This window comes from Xiphias gladius, chromosome 23 (genome assembly GCF_016859285.1).
Source record: "Xiphias gladius isolate SHS-SW01 ecotype Sanya breed wild chromosome 23, ASM1685928v1, whole genome shotgun sequence".
Lineage (NCBI taxonomy): Eukaryota > Metazoa > Chordata > Actinopteri > Istiophoriformes > Xiphiidae > Xiphias > Xiphias gladius.
The window spans coordinates 15,244,746-15,264,794 of NC_053422.1; the positions used below are offsets into that span (position 1 = coordinate 15,244,746).

The 20,049-nt window shown below is 39.5% G+C and overlaps 1 protein-coding gene across 1 annotated transcript in view; it reads left to right on the forward strand.

Moving 5' to 3' along the window:
• LOC120785038 (dedicator of cytokinesis protein 2-like) overlaps positions 1-20,049 on the forward strand; it is a 97,517-nt gene that overhangs the window by 27,651 nt on the left and 49,817 nt on the right. Inside the window, exons 24-26 of the mRNA XM_040119307.1 lie at positions 902-1,008; positions 14,900-15,042; positions 19,921-20,016. Coding sequence (XP_039975241.1) covers positions 902-1,008; positions 14,900-15,042; positions 19,921-20,016 — 346 coding nt within the window. The remainder of the gene's footprint in view (positions 1-901; positions 1,009-14,899; positions 15,043-19,920; positions 20,017-20,049) is intronic.

Here is a 20,049-nt window from a genome sequence, read left to right on the forward strand (position 1 = left end):
ATGAGGTGGACATCAAAGCTGAGTTTCTTCTGCTGTATAGTCTCATTCCTGCACCTTGTATACTCACCTGTTGTGTGATCAACAGGGTGGTATAAGCACAGACGTTGTCAGCTATGCACGTGTTTTGTTTGCTCTCAGTGTCCTTTGCATATCCATAGGGTATAGGCTGACATTTTGGGTTTTAATTATATTCAGCTCAGATGACTAGTGGGCCTGATAAGTCTGCACTTAGCCTCTGCCCCAGCCTGTCCTTGTGCCAGCTCATGTGCATGAAAAGTCATACAAACCTTTTTCTTGTTTTGGGTTTTGGAGTGGAGGTGTTGCATTTCATTCTTTTATACCATTATTGAAATTGCTACTGCAGCATATGTGGCATAATTTAAGGAGGCAAAGACAAAGTGAGAGCCAAACAAAAAAAAAAGGAGACAGAAATATTGAATGCTCAGAGCATGGCAAACCCCCTAAGTGACATCAGGGCTTGCAACCAGCCTGTTTAATTATTCTAAAATTGAATTTAGGGCAGGGGATGAGTCAAACCCCTGTCTTCATTAAAGCATGTTTAGGCTTTGGCTCATTTGTTTTAATGCGGCATACATGGCTCTGCTCATGTCTGTGGTGCACTCTGATACAACCACTGCTTTTATCGGTTGCATATTTTATAAACCTAAAGGAGAAATGTTTAAAGCTTGACTTCCTGAGGTATGGTCGTGTTTTCCATCTTTGAATCAATTACATGGTGCGAATACTATGAGAAAATTCAAAACACGCAATAATCTGTAGATAAATATTCTTGAACATTTATTGTGCTCATTTTCAAGTAAACACACCTGTTGCTCTTGCCATATAATGTAATGATCTCGCCGATTGTTTATTCCACCTCCCCTTTGCTTTCTCTCCCCAGTCAGTTGCTGCATGACTTTTATTCCTGCATCCCCCCTGAGAAACTGCAGAAACAGAAGGTGGCCTCCATGACTGAAATTGTCGGCAGCCAACTGTTCAAGAGACAAGGTGTGCACATTTTTCGAGTTACAGGCCTCAGCACTGAACTAACTAATGGTTGTATGAAAAACCAATTGCAGATGTGCACAGTATTTGCTTCTCACTTAAAGGTTAATATCACATTAAAAGGTCTGTTATACAGTGAGTAATTCTAGCCCGGCAACAGGACAGGGCAGACAGCTGCTCCTATCGTACTTTATGACTAGTAAGGGCGTTCTTTACTCTAAAGGTTTTATTTTGATACGGCACAGTGGATAGAAGTGCAGTGCAGATACTGCAAGTGTACTGTTCTATTCCTTGTTGGGCAATCCAGTAAAACACTCCAGATAAAAGCATCAGTCAACTGGTTAAAGGCCATACCGAGGTTTGTGCATTTATGTTTTATTTGGTTTACTGAAATGTACGCACACATTCAAATCAATTTTACTTATATAGAATTGACTTGACATAACACATTACAATGAAAATCTTTTGATTTTTTAATATTAAACTGAACTTACCTTATTTATTTGTATGTTATTACATTAAAATGTGAAAGATGAGCCTACCTTAAAATTTGAGCTAGAGTTTAAATAAAGAAGACATGGATATTTGTGTTTTAGTTTGTTAAACAATTTTTTCTTCAGGGGCTATTCTCTATGGAGATAAAGAAAACAATATTGATATTTGATGTCAATGCTGCAAAACACAATTACAGTACTGCTGTGTTCACCTCCACTGACATTACAATCAGTGCAACGGACCCCAATCGGATACCATCTTATTATAAACAAGTGGCACATATTAATGGACTCCTTCACCGATAGGAAAGGACACTCCAAGTCACTCATGTTGAAATAAGCAGTCTTGAGGCTAAAATAACATTGACCTAAACAGATGTTTGTTAGTCATCAGTTTTCTTTTGTCCTTGTGTTGTTGAAATTCACTCTCCACCCACATTGAAAACGTCCATGAACCTCACTGCATACAGAAAGTGAATAGACCATTCGCGGCTCAGTAGGCATTGTGGTTGAATACAGAGAAAGATGAGTTTTATCCATATTAATGTCACAGGTGATACCTGCCGTCTGCCACAACAGAATAATTAACATCACCTAATGTTTAAGGCAGATAAGACAGGAAGTGTTTTCAGTTTCACTGTCATTAATGTGTCACTTTTCACACCATGTCCACTACTTTTACGTTATTTTCAGTAGATTTGGCATAATTGCCAGGGACACATGATTTTGTCTCTATCATACCTCTAAAGTACACATTAATGATCACACGCTCGTCACCAATCTGAGTCCACCCACTTACTCTGTTCAGACCCATTATAGCTGTCTAATTTGGTTGTAGTGGGTTGATGAGTGGGGGTTTCCCCTGCAGAGGACCGCACGGTGATGGATAGAGTGGGCTAATGTTGTTCTGCAGCATAAAACAGCCTCGATAAGCCCATAATTGGGCTTCTGCAGTGCAGACTGAAGAATTGGAAGCAGACTGTGCGTGATTGTAGTAGACCAAAATTGGTTTGAGAGAGAAATCGGTCTGAGTGGGTCTGAGATGGGCTACATACTGGGCTGTGCTAGACAGATTCAGTCACGTCATTGACACCGCTCCATGTGTGCATGGATGCATTCTGATACGCAACCTGCAAACACATTCATATGTATTTGTTTCAGAATGACTGAAGGTACTATATCTGGGTCTGGGTTTATTTGTGCATTTCAGTGTTAGTGCTGTGGTGCATGCTTAATAGGTGTGTGCACTGGCTGGAATGTTGTTTTTGCCCAAAAGAGCAGTGGGCTCGCTCATCAGTCAGTCGCTGCCAGCTAAGTCGGTAGCCGGCTCAGGATACGGTCCTTTGGTATTGATTCTGGCTCTGATGATTGATTCCTCAGGGGCTGAGCCGACAGGCTCGGCCCTCTGGCTGGCTGTCAACACTCTCAGAATCACACTCTGTCACCTGGAAAGGAGGGAGAGAGGGAAGAAAGTGATGAAAGTAACAGGAGATGGAGTGATGGGAGCAACAGGTAGGAAAAGAGAGACCAGGATAGAGAGAAAACGACCAAAGGAATGTAGGACATCATGCCAACATATCAATTTTGGCAAAGAAAGATCTGTCAGTATGTGATAAACAGATGACTGTCCTGCAACAATTTTGGAAGCAAAGATTTGAAAATTACTCTTACCTCCAGTTGTAGTCCTTAATGTGTTTCAAATTCATTCGAAGAGTCACTTTGAGTGTCATTTTTCAAATGGTGCATGTCTCCTTTTGGAATTAAACACTTCAGATACAAAGTGACGGAGATGGAGTAAGATAGAGGTAGCGGACAGTCCATGGAGATAAGAAGAAATAGGACAGGATGAGAAAAAGAAAGTCAGAGAAAACTATTTGCAAAAGAGGGAGACAGAAAGAGGAGAAGAGAAGAATTATGGGAAAAGAAGGTTGGAATAGAGACCGGGAAAAGGGATGACATGATGATTGGTAAAAAAGGAGGGATAGGGGCAGAGGGATAAGTAAATAGATGGGAAAGATGGATAACAAAAATGAGGAAGAGACAAAGGCTGATTGAAAAAGAGGGAACAAGGGATTTGAGAAATTTAAAAAGAGAGGAAAGAACAGGTGGATGGTGGTGCTGAGTGAAGACAAAATAACTTGGGGACAGTGAAAAAATAAGAGTTTGTGAGAGAAAGGGAGAGACTATTTAACAGTCCAGAAGTGATTAAAGTTAAAGGCTTGGTCACACTAAATCCATCAGAAAACCTGCATAATGTTGGTCAGTTACACCTAGCCCCTCCTTTGTCCTCTTCTCGCCCCATCCTGTCACACGGTGCTTATTTATTTATTCATTCATCTATACATTGGTCCATTCCATCTCAATCCCTGCCTCAACAAATGAGGGTTGACACTCAGTCTAATTGAGATGCATTTTAGCATTGGCATGCTAATCAGAGGGCTTGTATGCTAGGGTGCTATTCGTCCAGGAGGCTGAAATATGCAGCAGAGCTAAATTATATATTTATACTGGCTAATGGCCTCGGGTGTCCTATCACTGCATTGCAATACATATTTAATAATCCTACCTGTCTGTCTGACTGTCTGTCTGAGCAGGCCCTGCCAAGCTCCCTCCCTTGGGAAAAATGTCAAGCCACTGACAGTGTAGGAGAGGTTAGATGATGGAAGGAAATGGTTGTGTGTGTGTGTGTGTGTGTGTGTGTGTGTGTGTGTGTGTGTGTGTGTGTGTGTGTGTGTGTGTGTGTGTGTTTGTGTCTGTGTCTGTGTGCGTGTCTGTGTGCGTGTGTGTGTGTGTGTGTGTGTCAGGATCGGAGATCACTTGCCTGTCTGACAGAAAGTGAGAATGAACAATCTTACGATCATTATTTTTGTTTTTTAGTGTATTTATAAATATACGTGAATTCATTGGCCTCTGTCTGGATATAAAAAAACAGATTGAAAAGTCGATAATACAAAAATCTGGATGGTAATTAGATTATAAAAGTACCATTTGCAATGCAGCCACTCTGTATTTTAACCATTCGTTGTTTTTTATTTATTTTGTTACTTACTTGGATTCATAATGCGCGTATGCGTTTGCTCCACAGTTTTTTCCTCACATACTGTTACTGGAAGATTTCCTTGGCTGTCCTCATTGCAAGAGGACATTGTTTACTGCAAACTATGTTGGTCAGCATCTTTTTTCAGCAGAAAACACAAGAACTTTAGGGTGTGTGAGGACATAAAAGCCCACATGAAAATTGGCTCAAATGAATCTGCTCCTCTCATAAAAATATGGGTATATTTTGGTAAAAATCAGCAAAAACCAGAAAACAATAAGTCATATCTACTCATATAGTATGTAAGCGTGTTACATACTTGCATGTAAAGTTGTTTTGTTTTTTTTTTGAGTAGGAAAGCAGATGCTATATTTGTAATGAGGTCCTGTCACATGGTCACGTAGTCATTTTTCTCCAACCTTGGTTTGAAATGAATGTGAGTGTGTATTCTTTGTGTTCGCATCCAACATCCTGATTTTGTCTGTCCATGTGCTTGGCTTTCTCATGACTGGTTGCATCCATGGGCAGTGTTTGATGGGATTGGATTTTTTTTTTTTTTCCTCACTCAAAAATACTCCTCTGATTTATTCAGCAGACGCTCCTGGGATTAAGGGTCTTGGCAAGCACATACTGTATACACGCACAAAAACACACAATGCAGACATACACACATGCTGGCATACATACACAGATTCCATGTGCATCCTGTCTTATGGGTTAATCTGGTTTTGAGACAAAATTAAATTTACGAGGCGCATTATGGCTCAATTTAGGCAAATTATAATGCCATCAGGCAATCACTGTGACAGATTGAGAGCATCAACACCGATCAAGGGGAAAAAAAAGTCAGAGATCAGGGAGACCAAAGAGCAAAGGGACGGAGGGATGAGTCTGTCATTTTGTTTGCCCACTCACTTCCCAAAGCTGGTCAAAGTCCCTGATTCAATCCACTAACCCTCTATATCTTCTCAGCCATGACGCCATTCCCCTCCCACGTCTGTACAGCTTGAAAAACGACTGTAGTCATGTCACTCTTCTTATAGTGCATACTAAACAGATTAAAGGAAATCTCATGCACTTTAGTGTAATGCTCTTGTAAGATTAATTGTTGCAGCTATATAGGTCTAGAACATGGTAAAGAAGTTACCCATAATGCAGAAAATCAGAAAAGCTGCCTGTAACTTTTCTTTTAAATTTATCATAGCAATTCATATTAACAGCAGAAATCTCATTACTTAAATTGCTTGCATTTTACTGCAACGCATTATACAGTATTGTTGACATTGTTCACACCCAGTTCTATATTTCCCCTGCTGTGAATACTTAACAAATGCATGTCAGTGCTTGATCATTATGGATGACTGATGTACTGTACAGTTATTATCGTCAGGATTTAATCAGTGCTGAGTGATCTTGGTTGTCCGCACATTCTCTACCAATCGGCATTAGTGACAGGTCACTTTAGGCCCCAGTTATAATGATACTGAATGTGGTTTTCTACATCTGGCTTCTAAGGGAGCTTTAGATGACAGAGACATGACTATGAAACCAAACATGATCGGACTATAAATCTAGATATAACTGCTTTACTTTAGCTACGTTAATATCTTACTTTAACTAAATTTTCTTTTAAAAGCAGATGTAAAAAGCCAGTCTTTTTAATAGTGTAAAGATTGTATGTGATATACAGTATGTGTGAGGGTTACCCTGAGGGTAAGCAAGTCTTAGCATGCACCACAAGGGACCTGCATTTATTGTTTATGTATTTCTTCTAGCCATTCTCAAAGCAGCTGATTGATCTATAGTGTCAAAGCTGTCAGCTGTGCCCTTATGCTATATACCTACATACACAGACATATTAAGAGACAGGCATGTGAATCATAAAAACATAATAGTCATGGCTGCCGTGTCCCATCAGGCTGTCGCAAAGTGCTTCTCTGTTCTGCTCCATCTGCTCCATGGGAACTTCTTCTCTTCTCTTCTCTTCTCTTCTCTTTTCTTCTCTTCTCTTCTCTTCTCTTCCCTCTTGCCTTCTGCTGTTTCTTGCACTAATATACTATTTTATGATGTGTTACTTTACATTAGCTTTTGTTACATCACATTAAGGTTAATTTCACGCCTTACTGTAAATGCATTGAGATCATCAGCAAAAACTGCTGGGTGAGAATCAGAGAATTATGCATGTAAATTGGGTCCAAGAAGTGGTGTGTGTGTGTGTGTGTGTGTGTGTGTGTGTGTGTGTGTGTGTGTGTGTGTGTGTGTGTGTGTGTGTGTGTGTGTGTGTGTGTGTGTGTGTGTGTGTGTGTGTGTGTGTGTGTGTGTGTTTATATGTGTGACAGCTGAGGAGCCATCAGCTACGAAGGATTGTTGCATGTTGTTGTACAGACTGACCCAAAATAGCTGTGCTGAGTGTAGAGCTGTGGGTTGATGGTTCCAGAAGGTTAATGAGAGAGAGTGAGGTAGTTGCTGTCATTCAGTCTCTGCAGAGAGGGCAGTTTGGGAGGTTGTGGATGAAACAGTGGAAGAAAAGAGGGATGGATGAGACTAATGGAGCAAAGTGAATAGAGTTTAATCATTTTGGGAAATGCCACTGTCTCAAACCCTCCCTCCCTCTCATTTATATTCTGATTCATGCTTGTGTCTGGAGGGGGGGTGATCTCATTGGAAAATGCAGATAAGGACGGTAGAGGGACGCAGTGGTCAGTTTATCAACACACTTACCCATTAATTTGTTCGGTACAGATGATGTGACGTTAACTAGAGAAAGGAGCCACCTAACAGAACAGCTTAGTGCTGTCAATAGCTGGCTTTCCACTTCACCACTAAGTGGGTCTGTTTCTCAGGTTACAGCAAAATAAAATTTCTGGGACTTTTTCGATGTGTCTGTGAAGATTCTCAGTCATACAGTTCATGGTGTTCTGTAAGTGCTATGCTAAGGCAATTGGACACTTGTGAGTCGTCGACTCACAAGTGTCCAGAGGATATATACCTGCAACTCCCCATTAGTCAGGTAGAACTGAAGTAGCCTTTCGGATGAGAGGCGAAACGTCTTCAAGAACTTCAAGCAAATCCAGTTGCCTTCGCATGGCACTCACAGGACTTTTTCAATCTTAATGATCCCCTTGGGTCATTACACAACAGCAGCGATAACAGGTGAAATCAATGTCACTGAAGATATGACAAATTATTGCAACAGTAGATTGGAGATAATATAGTAATATAATATGAATAAATATCTACATATTATTCAATCTGAACAAATACAAAAAGAATTTAAAAGCCGAGATCAGATATAGGCTTAACCAGAGACAGCAGCTTTGTGATGTATTAAGCTCCTATTAGAGGACACTTGGAATAAGTCTGCCCATTAGCCAAAGCAGTGAGATGGTTCACTGCAAGGCATTCATCTACCATTGATCTGCCTCGGTTGAACTGATCCAAACACTGTACAAGCTAATGCTAGCAACAGACTAATTGGTCAATCAATTTTATAGTCCTATGGAAGATGAGGCAGAGGAGGAAGGCAGAGATGAGGGGTGGTAATTAGTGAATGACTCATAAAAGTGACTAAGACAGTTTGAAAGAGAGAGAAAGATAATTTATACACCCTTTGAAACACAGGGTAAAATAAATAGAAGCGGCATCTGAAAACAACACTGAAGAGATTATCTATACAGCATCAACAGCACCTAGTAGGTGTTATCCTTTCAACAAATAAAGCATGTACTGTATGCTTGGGAGAAAACTTGGAAAAAAGAAATTATATTCAAGACAGCACCCTTTACTTTGTTTTTGCTGACAATATTTGTTCTGTGCTGGGTTTTATCAATGTTGTAGCAAAACTCACAATGAAAAGTGCACTTTTAGACGTCATTGCCATTGTCACCATCATCAGTCACCAATAACTTATTGGCCTATGCTTTCAGGGGAGCATGCATTCACAGAGGCAAGATTGCATTTTATGCATCACATACCAATACATATCTATACCACTGTCCATACTATATATATCTGCCCTACAGCGTATACACGTATTCATATCCAGCTCTTTATTCTGTATATAATGTCTGCTACTAGCATTACTCATTCTTACATGCCCACTACATATTTATACCTACACATATAGATATGTATATATATTAGTGTATTCATTTCACTGTTCATACTGTTAATACTCTTCATACTGTATACATCTTACCTTATTCATATATACCCCACAATGTTGTTTATACTGTATGTTTCTATACATATGCACACAATTCTAATCTAATCTAATTTCTATGAAAAAAATTATCCTACTGAACCATTTTGAGACCGTTTTCTTGCTTTCTTTATGATTTACAAATCATACGTGTCTTATATATTTTACTACCACACCAAACTGAGCCATCGATTTAAAAAAAAAAAAAAAAAGATTGTCGACAGACAGGCACAACCAAAATACAAACAGTAAATGTTGGGCTTTAAATTTTAAAAGAGGTTTAAAGATGGAGCAAAGAGAGATGAAGACGAATGAAAGAGTGGATGAGAGGAGGAGAGGAGATACCTACAGTGACAAGGATAAATGAAAAACCTGCTGAAAAGGACATTTATTCATCACCAAGCAGGAAGACAGTTGGCTTGATTCCAACCCCCTTTTGATGCCAAAGATTTACCTGTCGTTGCGCCTCTAAACCTCCTCAATATCATCTTTTCTGTCACTCTATCTTCCTGAAAGCAAGGGACGACAATCAAAGGAAGGAAAGAGAGAGTGATGGAGAGAAAGAGGAAGACACCTCAGATTTAAATGCTTCTTAGAAACTGAGATTGCATCTCATTATCATGTGTCATAGTTTATTGTGCTTGGCTGTCAAATGAAAAAAATGGAACAGAGAAGGGATGAGCTGGCTACTGAGCCACCTAAGCTGCACACTGTGTGGTGGCCTGCCAGCACTAGCGGCTGTCTGCTCACACATACTTGGTAACCCTTAACACATAGCCACACTGACACAGGCACAAAGAGCTTTCTGGCTCCTACACATCAAGTAGTGGTGAAGCACCAAATCAGACACAAAAAGGACAGTTCACAATTTGGTACATAGACACACAATCAAAGGCTAAGATCACGCTTAGAATAAATAGACATTTTGAATAGATTATAGCTGAAGCTTTGTTGGTATAGGTTTTGAATATATTGTGTGGTGTGTGTCAGCATCTGTGTTTATTTCTGTTTCTTTGAACAAGTGTGTATGTCTGCATACAGTGAAAGTAGATGAGAAAAAGGTTAAAACCCTGATTTTTTCCCCGAGACCTTGATTTCCATTTCTCTGTGAGTGCCTGTTGGTGAAGCTTTCTTAAACAGCATGAATGAATTGATTTACTGCATCGTTGCACCATGGGCTATAACACAACGTGCAACTAAAATCACACAAGTGGAACGTAGAAACACAAGTGTGCATAGGAAAGTTCAACCACTGTGGCATTCACCAATTTAAATTTTAGTCACAAGACTCTCTGTGTGTGTGTGTGTGTGTGTGTGTGTGTGTGTGTGTGTGTGTGTGCGTGCATGTGTTTCAATGTGTCTATGCCAAACTGTTTCTTTTCCCACAGATTATAAATTTTATGTTTTTGTTTTTTTTTTATAATTTATTTTCACACACATGTGCACACACACCCACCCTTAGTTGAGCCTCTCAGGCAGCGTCTCTTTTTTAGGCTACTTCACTACAAAGCAGCCACTAGCAAGCTCTACCAAACAGACCAACAAAAATGGTTTAAGGGTTATAGGATTAGGGCCATGACTGGGGTTGGAGTCTGCCAATCCCAGCGAAGGATGCCAGATTTGTATGCAGCCTGAAAGGAAGTTCTGTCTGAAAGACTCAAGAGCATGCAGCACATGTAGTACTGCTCTATACTCTCTGAGAAGACTAGATAGACAGATTGAAACAACAAAGAAATGTTGATTGATTGGATCAACTAATAAGTAGCAAATTATTGACACATTATTGAAATTTTGTGGGGAATTAAGTTTTACCTGAAATGCGGAGTCGGAGAAACTGAATGATCATGTTAAGAATAGTTCTGTAAGTTGATGTGACAGAAAGACACGAAATGTGAATCCAGAGGAAAGGTGTGGGAAGACATGTAGAAGGTCAGTAAAGTGAAAAAAACAAGATGGAAAATGACAGGCAAAAGACTGAGATAGAGAAAACAAAGACTGTATTATAAAAAAAGGGCCAGGCAACACAAAGAATAGAAATAACTAAGATTGAAATAAGTGAGACACACAATTGGGAAAAACAGCCAACAGGAGGAATAAGAGGAAGGGATGTGAGCAGAAGATGCAGATTCTATATGGGAGCTAAATTTGCAAGCTAATGTGCATTGAAGGAACCAACAGATCTAGCATTTGTGCCAAGGTATCAGTTGCATTTTTTCAGGAAGTAATTGCTTTTCACAGTGACAATGGAAGTTCCTCTCGTTCACATAAAGGCAAATTTGTACAGATAGATAAACTACACAGCCAATATGACAGCACTCTCAAGGTTTATTTTTATTCAGTCAAGAAATAAAATCAAGCTAAAGTGACCTAAGGTGGCAGTACGTGCTCCTGAAGAAATGCAGGAGGTATCCATCATGTTTGATTGGACTACTGATGTGTTCCATTGTGAGGGGGCATCATTTTTTTTCAGAAAAGAAGAGAACCTACTCATTTGTGTGCAAGGAGTCTCTCTGTTGGTACAAAAAAACCACATTTCTTCACAGGTGTTGGAGTATACCGTCAGTCACAGTCCAGTAGCCCTGAGTAGGAATTCCTTGAAATGGCAATGATTTCAAATGCCCTGTTAGGGAATGACCTGGACCTGGGAGCTGCACACCATTGTTGCTGAGGATCTTAGAAGAATGAAAGCCCTCAGGACAATAGTGCAGTTCAAAGGAGTCTCCGAGAAAGCTACAATTCAGGCTGAAGAAGTAGATATTAAGATTCTTCATGTTATTCTAGGCCAAGCAAGGCGTTATGAAATACTTGCAAAGTTAAAGACGCTATTCTACATCAGTGACAGCCACAGCCACAGAGTCTGGTGGAGCATTATCAAGGCAGCCTGTACTTAATCATTTTTGTGACTTATAGTCTGGAGCTCCAGAGGCAATCTGGAGGTAAGGGAAAATCAAAACATCAAAATAGACAATACACACTCTGACAGATCCATCAAAGTAGAAGGATGCCAGAGATGAGAAAGCTATTAGGATACTCATGGTTTCCTGTATTTTTTCTGAATTTTAAGATGAGAAGCAGCTGCTGACTAAACTAAAGGTGTTTGACTCTGCACACACATGCTCCCAGAAGAGCACAGGTTATATAGAGTCTTCAAAATGCATGAGACTCAAATTGTTTTTCCATCACTATTCAAATTGGTGAAAATATGCAGTCTTCCAGTGTCAGCAGGCTGTGGAGCCCAAGAAAGGGTAGATTGTGACTGTATACAATGGAATTGTAGCAGTCTGTAGTGCAGTACATAAAGTCTGACTATGCCTGCTACCTGACTTGTTGAAAATTTTCTTTATTTAGGAAATAACCCCAATGAAATAGGAAAACATGATTAAGTTTCAGTGTCTCTTTGGGGCTTTGTGTTTTGGCTGAGAGGATAAATAGAGAAAGTAAGACAGATCATGCCTAACTCCAGACGTTTATAATGAATAAATATTATTATGTGTATTTTCATTATGCCTGGCTCCTGACACAGTAAAAACAAAAAGCACACTGTATTACACAAACCCCCCACCGGCTTTCTATTCCCCTGAACATGTTGCACCCAGAAATATCAGCTGGGTTTATTTCTTAGATGAATAAAAATAAAGAAGCAGGTGGCCTTGGGGGTCATGTCACCAGGGAAAGGAGCTCTCCCCAGGTTTAATGGTACATCCAGTCCCTGGCAGGCAGATGGCTTAATTCTCAAGCTTGCGCACACAACAATACTGCTATAAAACACAACCCACTGATTTCTCTATGCGAAAGGACAAAAGATGATGAGTTTCTGCTTTGATGGATTAAACAGGTTTAGCAGGGCTTCCACTAATATACAAAGCTGGCGGCAACTGAAACACCATTCTCTACCTCTATAAAGGGTGGTAGACTGGCAGGCCTCCCTGTTTCACCGCGTTTAATTCTGACAAAGGAACCTTTTTATTTGAAATTTTACATTATAAATTATGTTCAATAGATTTCAGTTTCATGGCACTAAGGTACAATTCATTCCAGTCTTTCCCAGCAACTCATTTAAACCTCCTCCTTCCATTATATTTGCCCTGCCTACCCAGGCCTCTTCTTCGTCTCCTCCTCCTTTTCCTTCTCCTTTCTCTTCCCTCTGTTTCTCTGAGTCATTGAGAGCATCCAGTGACTCATGTGTTTTCCCACCTCTCTCTTACTCCCCTCCTTCCCTCCCCTCTGCATGTTTGTGTGATGGAGTGAGTGTTGTGATGAGGACAGGCATGTAGGCTTGGCTCAGTTAATAATGGTACTAATGAACATCAGCCCAAATGAGCTTTTAATGGGCTCTGTCTACCTGTGGCTACAAGAGAGGGATGGGTTGAAGGAGGTGTATGGTGGTAGTAGTGGAGAAGGAAGAGACAGAAAAGGGAGAGCTCAAGGTAGACAAGTTAAAAAAGAACTATCAGTTAATGTTTGAATACGCTGCAATCTAAGTTTTCTTATGTATACATTTTTGAATTTGTTTAGTACATCATTTGTATTGACAGTTAAACATTTATATCTGACCTTGAGTGTGAATCATAATCCAAAACCAACTTGGCCAAACTGTGTAAATGGGACGTGTTTGACACTAAAGTTGTGTATGCTAATTATGTCTGCTGGCTAACATTAGTATTACATACTTTTTAGGGAATTAGGTCTGCTGTTGGTAAATACAGTATATTTGTAGGCAAGCCTGCTTTACATAAATCTTTTGAATTTGTTTGGAGATACAGTAAATGTATTGTTTACAGCTGTAATTGTTTGATATAAACATAGGACCAACATCCTAAACAGTGTTGAATCAATTCAGTGTAACCTTGAAAAACCTGAAACACATTAAGTATTAAGTAACTGCAGAGAGCAATAACTGTTTTTAAAAGTCTTCGTTGTTGGTGCATTTACAATATTGTGGGACAGTAAATAAACACAATCATTAATCAAAACTCTTTCTAAGAGCTTAGTCATCAGAGTTCGTTTTAGTTTTTCAAATATAAACCATTGTCCAAACACTGGTTGAAATTATGTCACTTATATTAATTTTTTCAGAGTAGGATCTCCCAACCAAAGTATGCCATAAAATGATAATATTATAATCATTATAATCATTAATGGTCACCATGTGTATGAAGCACATTGTTTCATCACATGTTTGCCTAATCTGGATGCCACCCTTCCAATCTTAACCATATTACTGAATAGCAAATAACTTTTGAGAAGATTAATGACACACTCAAAAAAGCTTAAGAAAATGTGAAAAAAAAAAATCCACTCTTGAATATTATTAGACAGGTTTCCGGAAATTGTGATGTTCACTGATTTATGAAATGTGCTGAAGTTGCACATAAATCCTTCAAATTACTCAGGTCTGCTTTTACTTCACTTTCCCCTACAGTGCTTTTGATACTATAGTTCTTCAGTGATTTCCTATAATTCCCAGAAAGACTTTGGACAACCCCCAGAGAAGAGCTGTGAACATTTAACATCCATAAAGGATTTATAGGACTGTTAAGCATACTATTAAGTAAATAGTATAACATATACAGTAATAGATTGCTTCATATATAGTATGTTTAACTCTGTATATTTTAACATCACTCTCTCACTTCAGTCTTCTTCACTTTGGCATAATCTTTTACTGATATAATTACTGATGATGCATTACACGTGTGACCAAAATAACACTTGAATGAATTAGTATTAATCAGAGAGATGGGAAAGAGAAAATATTAGGCCATGGTGATTGATGTGTTGATGACGTGGTTGACAGAGCAGTAGACATGCATGGAACTGCAAATAGACACTTGATTGGTATCACTCCATTGTGCAGTCTGGGGGTTCGGGCTAAATTTCTCATCAGTGTGCAGTGGCATCATTACTCATAGCTGTGTGGGTGCAGCTGTCTCTACAGGTACTGCAGCGCTTGACATAAAGGTCCTTGATGTTGTGCCTTTAGATGTCTGTTTTTAAACTTCCCCTAAAAGAAGTAAATCAAACACCACTCTTACTTACGTTGTCTCACATTATCCAATATTTCGTAAAAACTGAGAAGTTTTCTTTCTTTAGTTTCTTTATTATTGTGTGTTTGCTTATCAAAGTCGTCATCTTTGACCATGTGTGCTTTTCTTCCTTCAGAGTGCCGTGATGTGTTGTTACCCATGATGCTGCGGGAATTAAGCGGGGCACTGGCCAGCATGGCTGACGGGCCTCATGATGAAAGAAGAAATAGTCTGGAGCTGCTCAACAACATTCTGGAGGTCCTCAGCAGGGACACTGTGGTGAGGAACACAGCAACCCTTTTTAGTAAAATACACAGAGAACCTGTTGACACCTGTCATTTAGCTGCATTCTGCGGTATTGTTTCAAAGTAGACAGTTGTGAACTATGCATTGAGATATGCTTTGATATGCACTGAGAACATATTGAGATCTGACTGCTCAGAGCACACGTGGCTATGATTAGGGTTAAAGTTACTTTCATTGCAGTGTGAACATTTTTGTAGTTGGTCTTGACCCCACCTAAGAAAACTTTTTTCCATGTTACTGCACATAGGACAACCAACTCCCGGTCACAGCCTCTGTCAAGATACCAAAACACCAAGTTCCTCTCACTTTCTGTCTCTACATTATCATCTAAGTTCTCATATTATTTTCCAGCTTCTTTTATTGAGAGGTCTTCTGTGTAGTTTTACACCAGTATGCAAATAGTCATCCCAATCCTTTGTAGTGTCCAACATTCAATGTATGGCTGAAATGTGCCCCCCCCCCTTTTTATAATGGCAGATATAGTTTCCCACAGATACAAACAAATGTCAGTGGGAAACAATCAACAATCACATCCGAAGTGGTCACTTAAGGCAAAACTGAAAAGAATCATCCTGGTGTCAAAAGCAAACAGCAGCAACATCCGTTTAGAGTTTATCTAGACACAGTCTGCATATACAAAAAGAAGAACAAGTCTGGTAAAAATTAAATATCGCCAGACAACCGAGGCAATAATGAACACTAGGTGCTTACAGTTGAGGCAAACCTGTTAACAAAAATTGGCGAGTGACTGAACTGTAACAACACAAAACCTCCTTTTCACAAAGCATTTTTATTGGGGAAAATCTGAGGCTAAAACTGATCCAGCCCACAAATTAGAAGACATTTCCATAATCGTTTTAACATCATAGAATGAATTTGAACTACCCATGAGCTCTGTGCCACCCCAGTGGAACTTGTCTCCAAAAGAGTATACTGAATAGCCTTAAGCAGTTTTGTCCTCAGGCACATTCGTGCAAGGAAGCAGGCCTTGACCAATTAGAGCTGAATTGATTTTGTTTCACGCGTGTTGCTGCATGTTAGTCTGTTGAAACAAAATCCAGTTAGCGCCTGAACTAAACATCTTTAATACACACACCCGCACACACAACAAATACATCACCAGTATCCAGCCAAGGGCTTTTTAATTGCTACTGCAAGTTGTTGACAGCCTGCTGAGTCTTTGAAGTGAAGGTATGGCCCTTTCAGATCTATTTATTTGGAAAGCACTAATGAAACGTGAGCCAAGAGAAGAGAGACAGTGAGAGAAAAGAGAGACGTAATGGATGGAATGGAATGAATATGATCAGATGATTTTGTGTCAGTTGAGGTATAAAAACAAAAGCAGGCAGTGGCAGAGTGTCAAAAGGACATGGCAGGTACAAATACAATCATGTACAGACTACAAACCCAGTGATGCACAACCTCATACACGTTTTCTAGTGAACCACAGGAGAATTAATGTCTGCTGTTGGATGATGTATAAATTCGGACTACTAGTATTATCCTCAGACATCTACAGACACCTTTTACTATTTGGTCCTTACACTATCAAAATGTTTAAGACACTTTCAGAGTGGGTACTGGTTCTGATATCTAAGACTCAATCTAAATGTACTTATTCAAGTGCAGTCAAAGAAAAACACACAAATGCACACACTTATCAAAATCATCTAGTGTGTGTGTGTGTGTGTGCTGAAAGAGTGCATATAGTATAGTTTAATAAGAACCTTGACTGCACCACCTCTCCATGACTCCCGTTCTTTATACTTCACAGTTTTTTGTAAAACCCAGACACTCTTGTTTGTCAATGAAAAGCCCCTTCACTTACACAGAGAAATTTGTGAAAGATTAGTTTAGTAGGAGGGGAAACTGTTTATTTCATGAACAATAAGGTGGATGGATTTTACAAAAAAAAACAACACAGGGAGCTAGAGAGGTGAGAGTCTGAAATTTGAAGGAGGGGGAAAAGAAAATAGCTGGAAGAAAAACAACAGAAGTAGAGGACGAGGTAACAGGAGATGGTCTCATCTCCTCATCCTCTGACTCCTCTTTTCTTTTGCTTTTTCACTCATTTCTCTTTTCCTCTCTGGGTGGCACCCGATTAAGTTGCTGCAGCACAGATGTCTTCGAATTATAGCAAGAGAGACTCAGAAAGATGAACAGATATGGAGGAGGAGAAGATGCAATAGACAGATGCCCATGTCTGTGGGAGAGTTTGTGTTGAATCATAAGTAACTTTTGTGTGTGTATGGGGCTCTGTGAGTGCGAGTGATAAAGGGAGGACACCAACAGAGGAAGACATGGCTCACCAAAGCTTTCTCACTTTTTTCTTTCCCCTACCCCGAAGAGTATGTTTTCTCTTTTCCTTTTTTGTATCATGATGCCAGTAGAGATGGTAAACCAGCCTGGCTGCAGTTTGGAATAAATGAACAGAGTATTGACTTCCACGTGTTTCTGCTCTGCAGGAGAGAGAGAGTGAGAGAGAGCATTTGGTCTCATTTGGTCTTCCTCTTCTGAGATAGCTGCCTGAGAAACTCTTTCCACGAGACCTAGGCTTATACAGAAGCCACAGCTTTGCCTCAACCTAACTAGTTCAGAGTGTGTGCGTGTAGGTGTGTTGTGTCTGAATTTGAGGTAGTCTGAGATGGAAAAGACACACACACACACACACATACACGTACGAAGTTGTTTATCTTTTCTGTGTCCTGTGGTTGTGAGTCAGTGCATTTCATGTGGTTTAGTCATGCCTACCTGATTCTTATCAGGCCCTTCAAATCATCTGTCATCAGGCCAGCACACACACACACACACGCGAGCCCATACATCCACACAGAAACACAAACAGTCACACAGCTAGAGAGCATGGTGTGTTTAAAAGTTTGAACTTGAGTGCTTTTTGCCTACTTCTGTTATTTTTGGACCTTCCCTTCTCCTTTTTATTCTTTGCTGATCAGCTCATACAAGGACATACACGCATACATTGCACACGTCCACACACGCATATATTTGGGTCAGATTATGCTAACAAGGTTGGACACAAACAAGCACATGCACACACACGTGCAACAGCATTAATGCTAAGGTGTGTTTGGATGTAGCAGATGCTTCACTAGTGAGTTACAATCCCCAGGCAAGTCTGAATCAGCTTCCCTTGACCGGCTTCACTGTAGGATAGTGTGTGTGTGCGTGCGTGCTTGCGTGTGTGTGTGTGTGTGTGTGTACATGGAGCCATGTCTCTATAAAGGTGTGTATTTTTCTTGAGAGAGATCTTTGTCCTATTTTTATGTGTCATTACTCAGACCCCATTTCTCTTGCAGACTTGCAGTCTTCACAGGTCATCAAACATTATAAGCACAACAGCTTAAATATTTTTGCCATTAAAAATCAGTTTCCAATATTTATTCAAAAATGTTAAATGCATTGTTATTTTACTTGAGGGCCTTTTCTTCCCCATTTGCTGCATGATGAATGTTAAATACTGCAGATACAGGTTAGTTAAATGTTTCAAGTACAGCTTGGCAATAAATGTAAAATAATATTGATATTGTGGTAAAAAATTTAGCATCATTTGAAATTTGCTTTTCATAATATTATAACTGTTGCCTTTCTCAGGACTTTAAGACTGCATTTCACTAAAGTGATACTATTTTCTGAGCTTATTTAAGGTCATTATATTCAGATTTAAATTTATTTTAAAAGTGTTTCCTAAAGCAAAAATCGTCATCCTCAATATATATGATCATACTGTATATTGATATTGAGGTATTTGCTATAAAATATCATGATATCTGAGTGTCAGTTACCACCAATGCTAATTATTGTTTCCCTTTCCTTCGAATTATTAGAAAATCTGATTATGCTATAAAATTAGATTTATCATGAAGGAAGATTTTCAGTATCTATATGGCCTATCCTAGGTTCAAGAAAACAATTTATTTTTCTCCATCACTACAAAAGAGTTGGTTGCTACGTTTTGGCAGATATCGTGTCAAAGCCTCCTATTTATATGCCTCAACCATTGCAAAAGTTGCAAATATTATCCATTGTTTGTATTTTCCTTTTGCTTTCAGTGGATGAAACAACCAAACTGGCAGAAAAATGCATCACTTCCCTTGTGAGGGCTCTCAGAGCACATACAGCAAGTGCCAGTCTTAATGTCTAGCAACACTTAGCCATGCAGATGACAAATATGATATTTTAACTAGGAAACAGCAATTCGATTCAGGGCAGGTCTGAGCACAAAAACAGAAAGATTGTTAAATACATCTCGTTGCCTTTGTTTCCCTCTGGGCAGATGGAGGAAGCGAAACATGACAGGAAAGTGGCTTCAAAGGGAAGGGAACGATAGGAATATGAAAGCAGGTCTGCACAGAAAAATCCACATTTACGTGTCAGGAGCCTTTGGTGGTTCAAATGTCCATACTGAAGATGATTAACTGAATGTTATGGTGAGGCTTATTTTCTGAAAAGTGAACAGACTTTAAATTTCAAATTCCGAAAACTTTATTCTCTTTCTCGTTCCACTCAGAACCTGAGTGAAGCTTTGGACTGTGCAAAGTAAGTTGTCTTCACAGTGAGGAGAGTTCATGAGGGGGCAAAATGGCTACACAAACAAAACCTGGCGAGTCTCCAAATTTTTGTAGGGAAAAGGTTTCGAGACGTCCCTGGTAGCAGTGCCAGCATTATGCCTGAGTGGATGATGCTTCAACAGGACATGAGCTGTTCTACATCTGACTGTATGTTTTTGTTTTTTTTTACACCTGAGGAAATCTAACAATCTTTTTCTGTTTTTCCCCTACATCCTTCTCTGCCATTCTCTTTTCCCCTGTTCTCTGTCTCTGTTTTTCTCAGGGGGAAACATTTCAACATATCCAGGACATTGTGGTGTCTCTCCTGAGGATCATCAACCAGACAGTCATCACAATGGGACGTGAGCATGCTCTGATTGTAAGTACATGCAACTTTGCATATTGCTATATA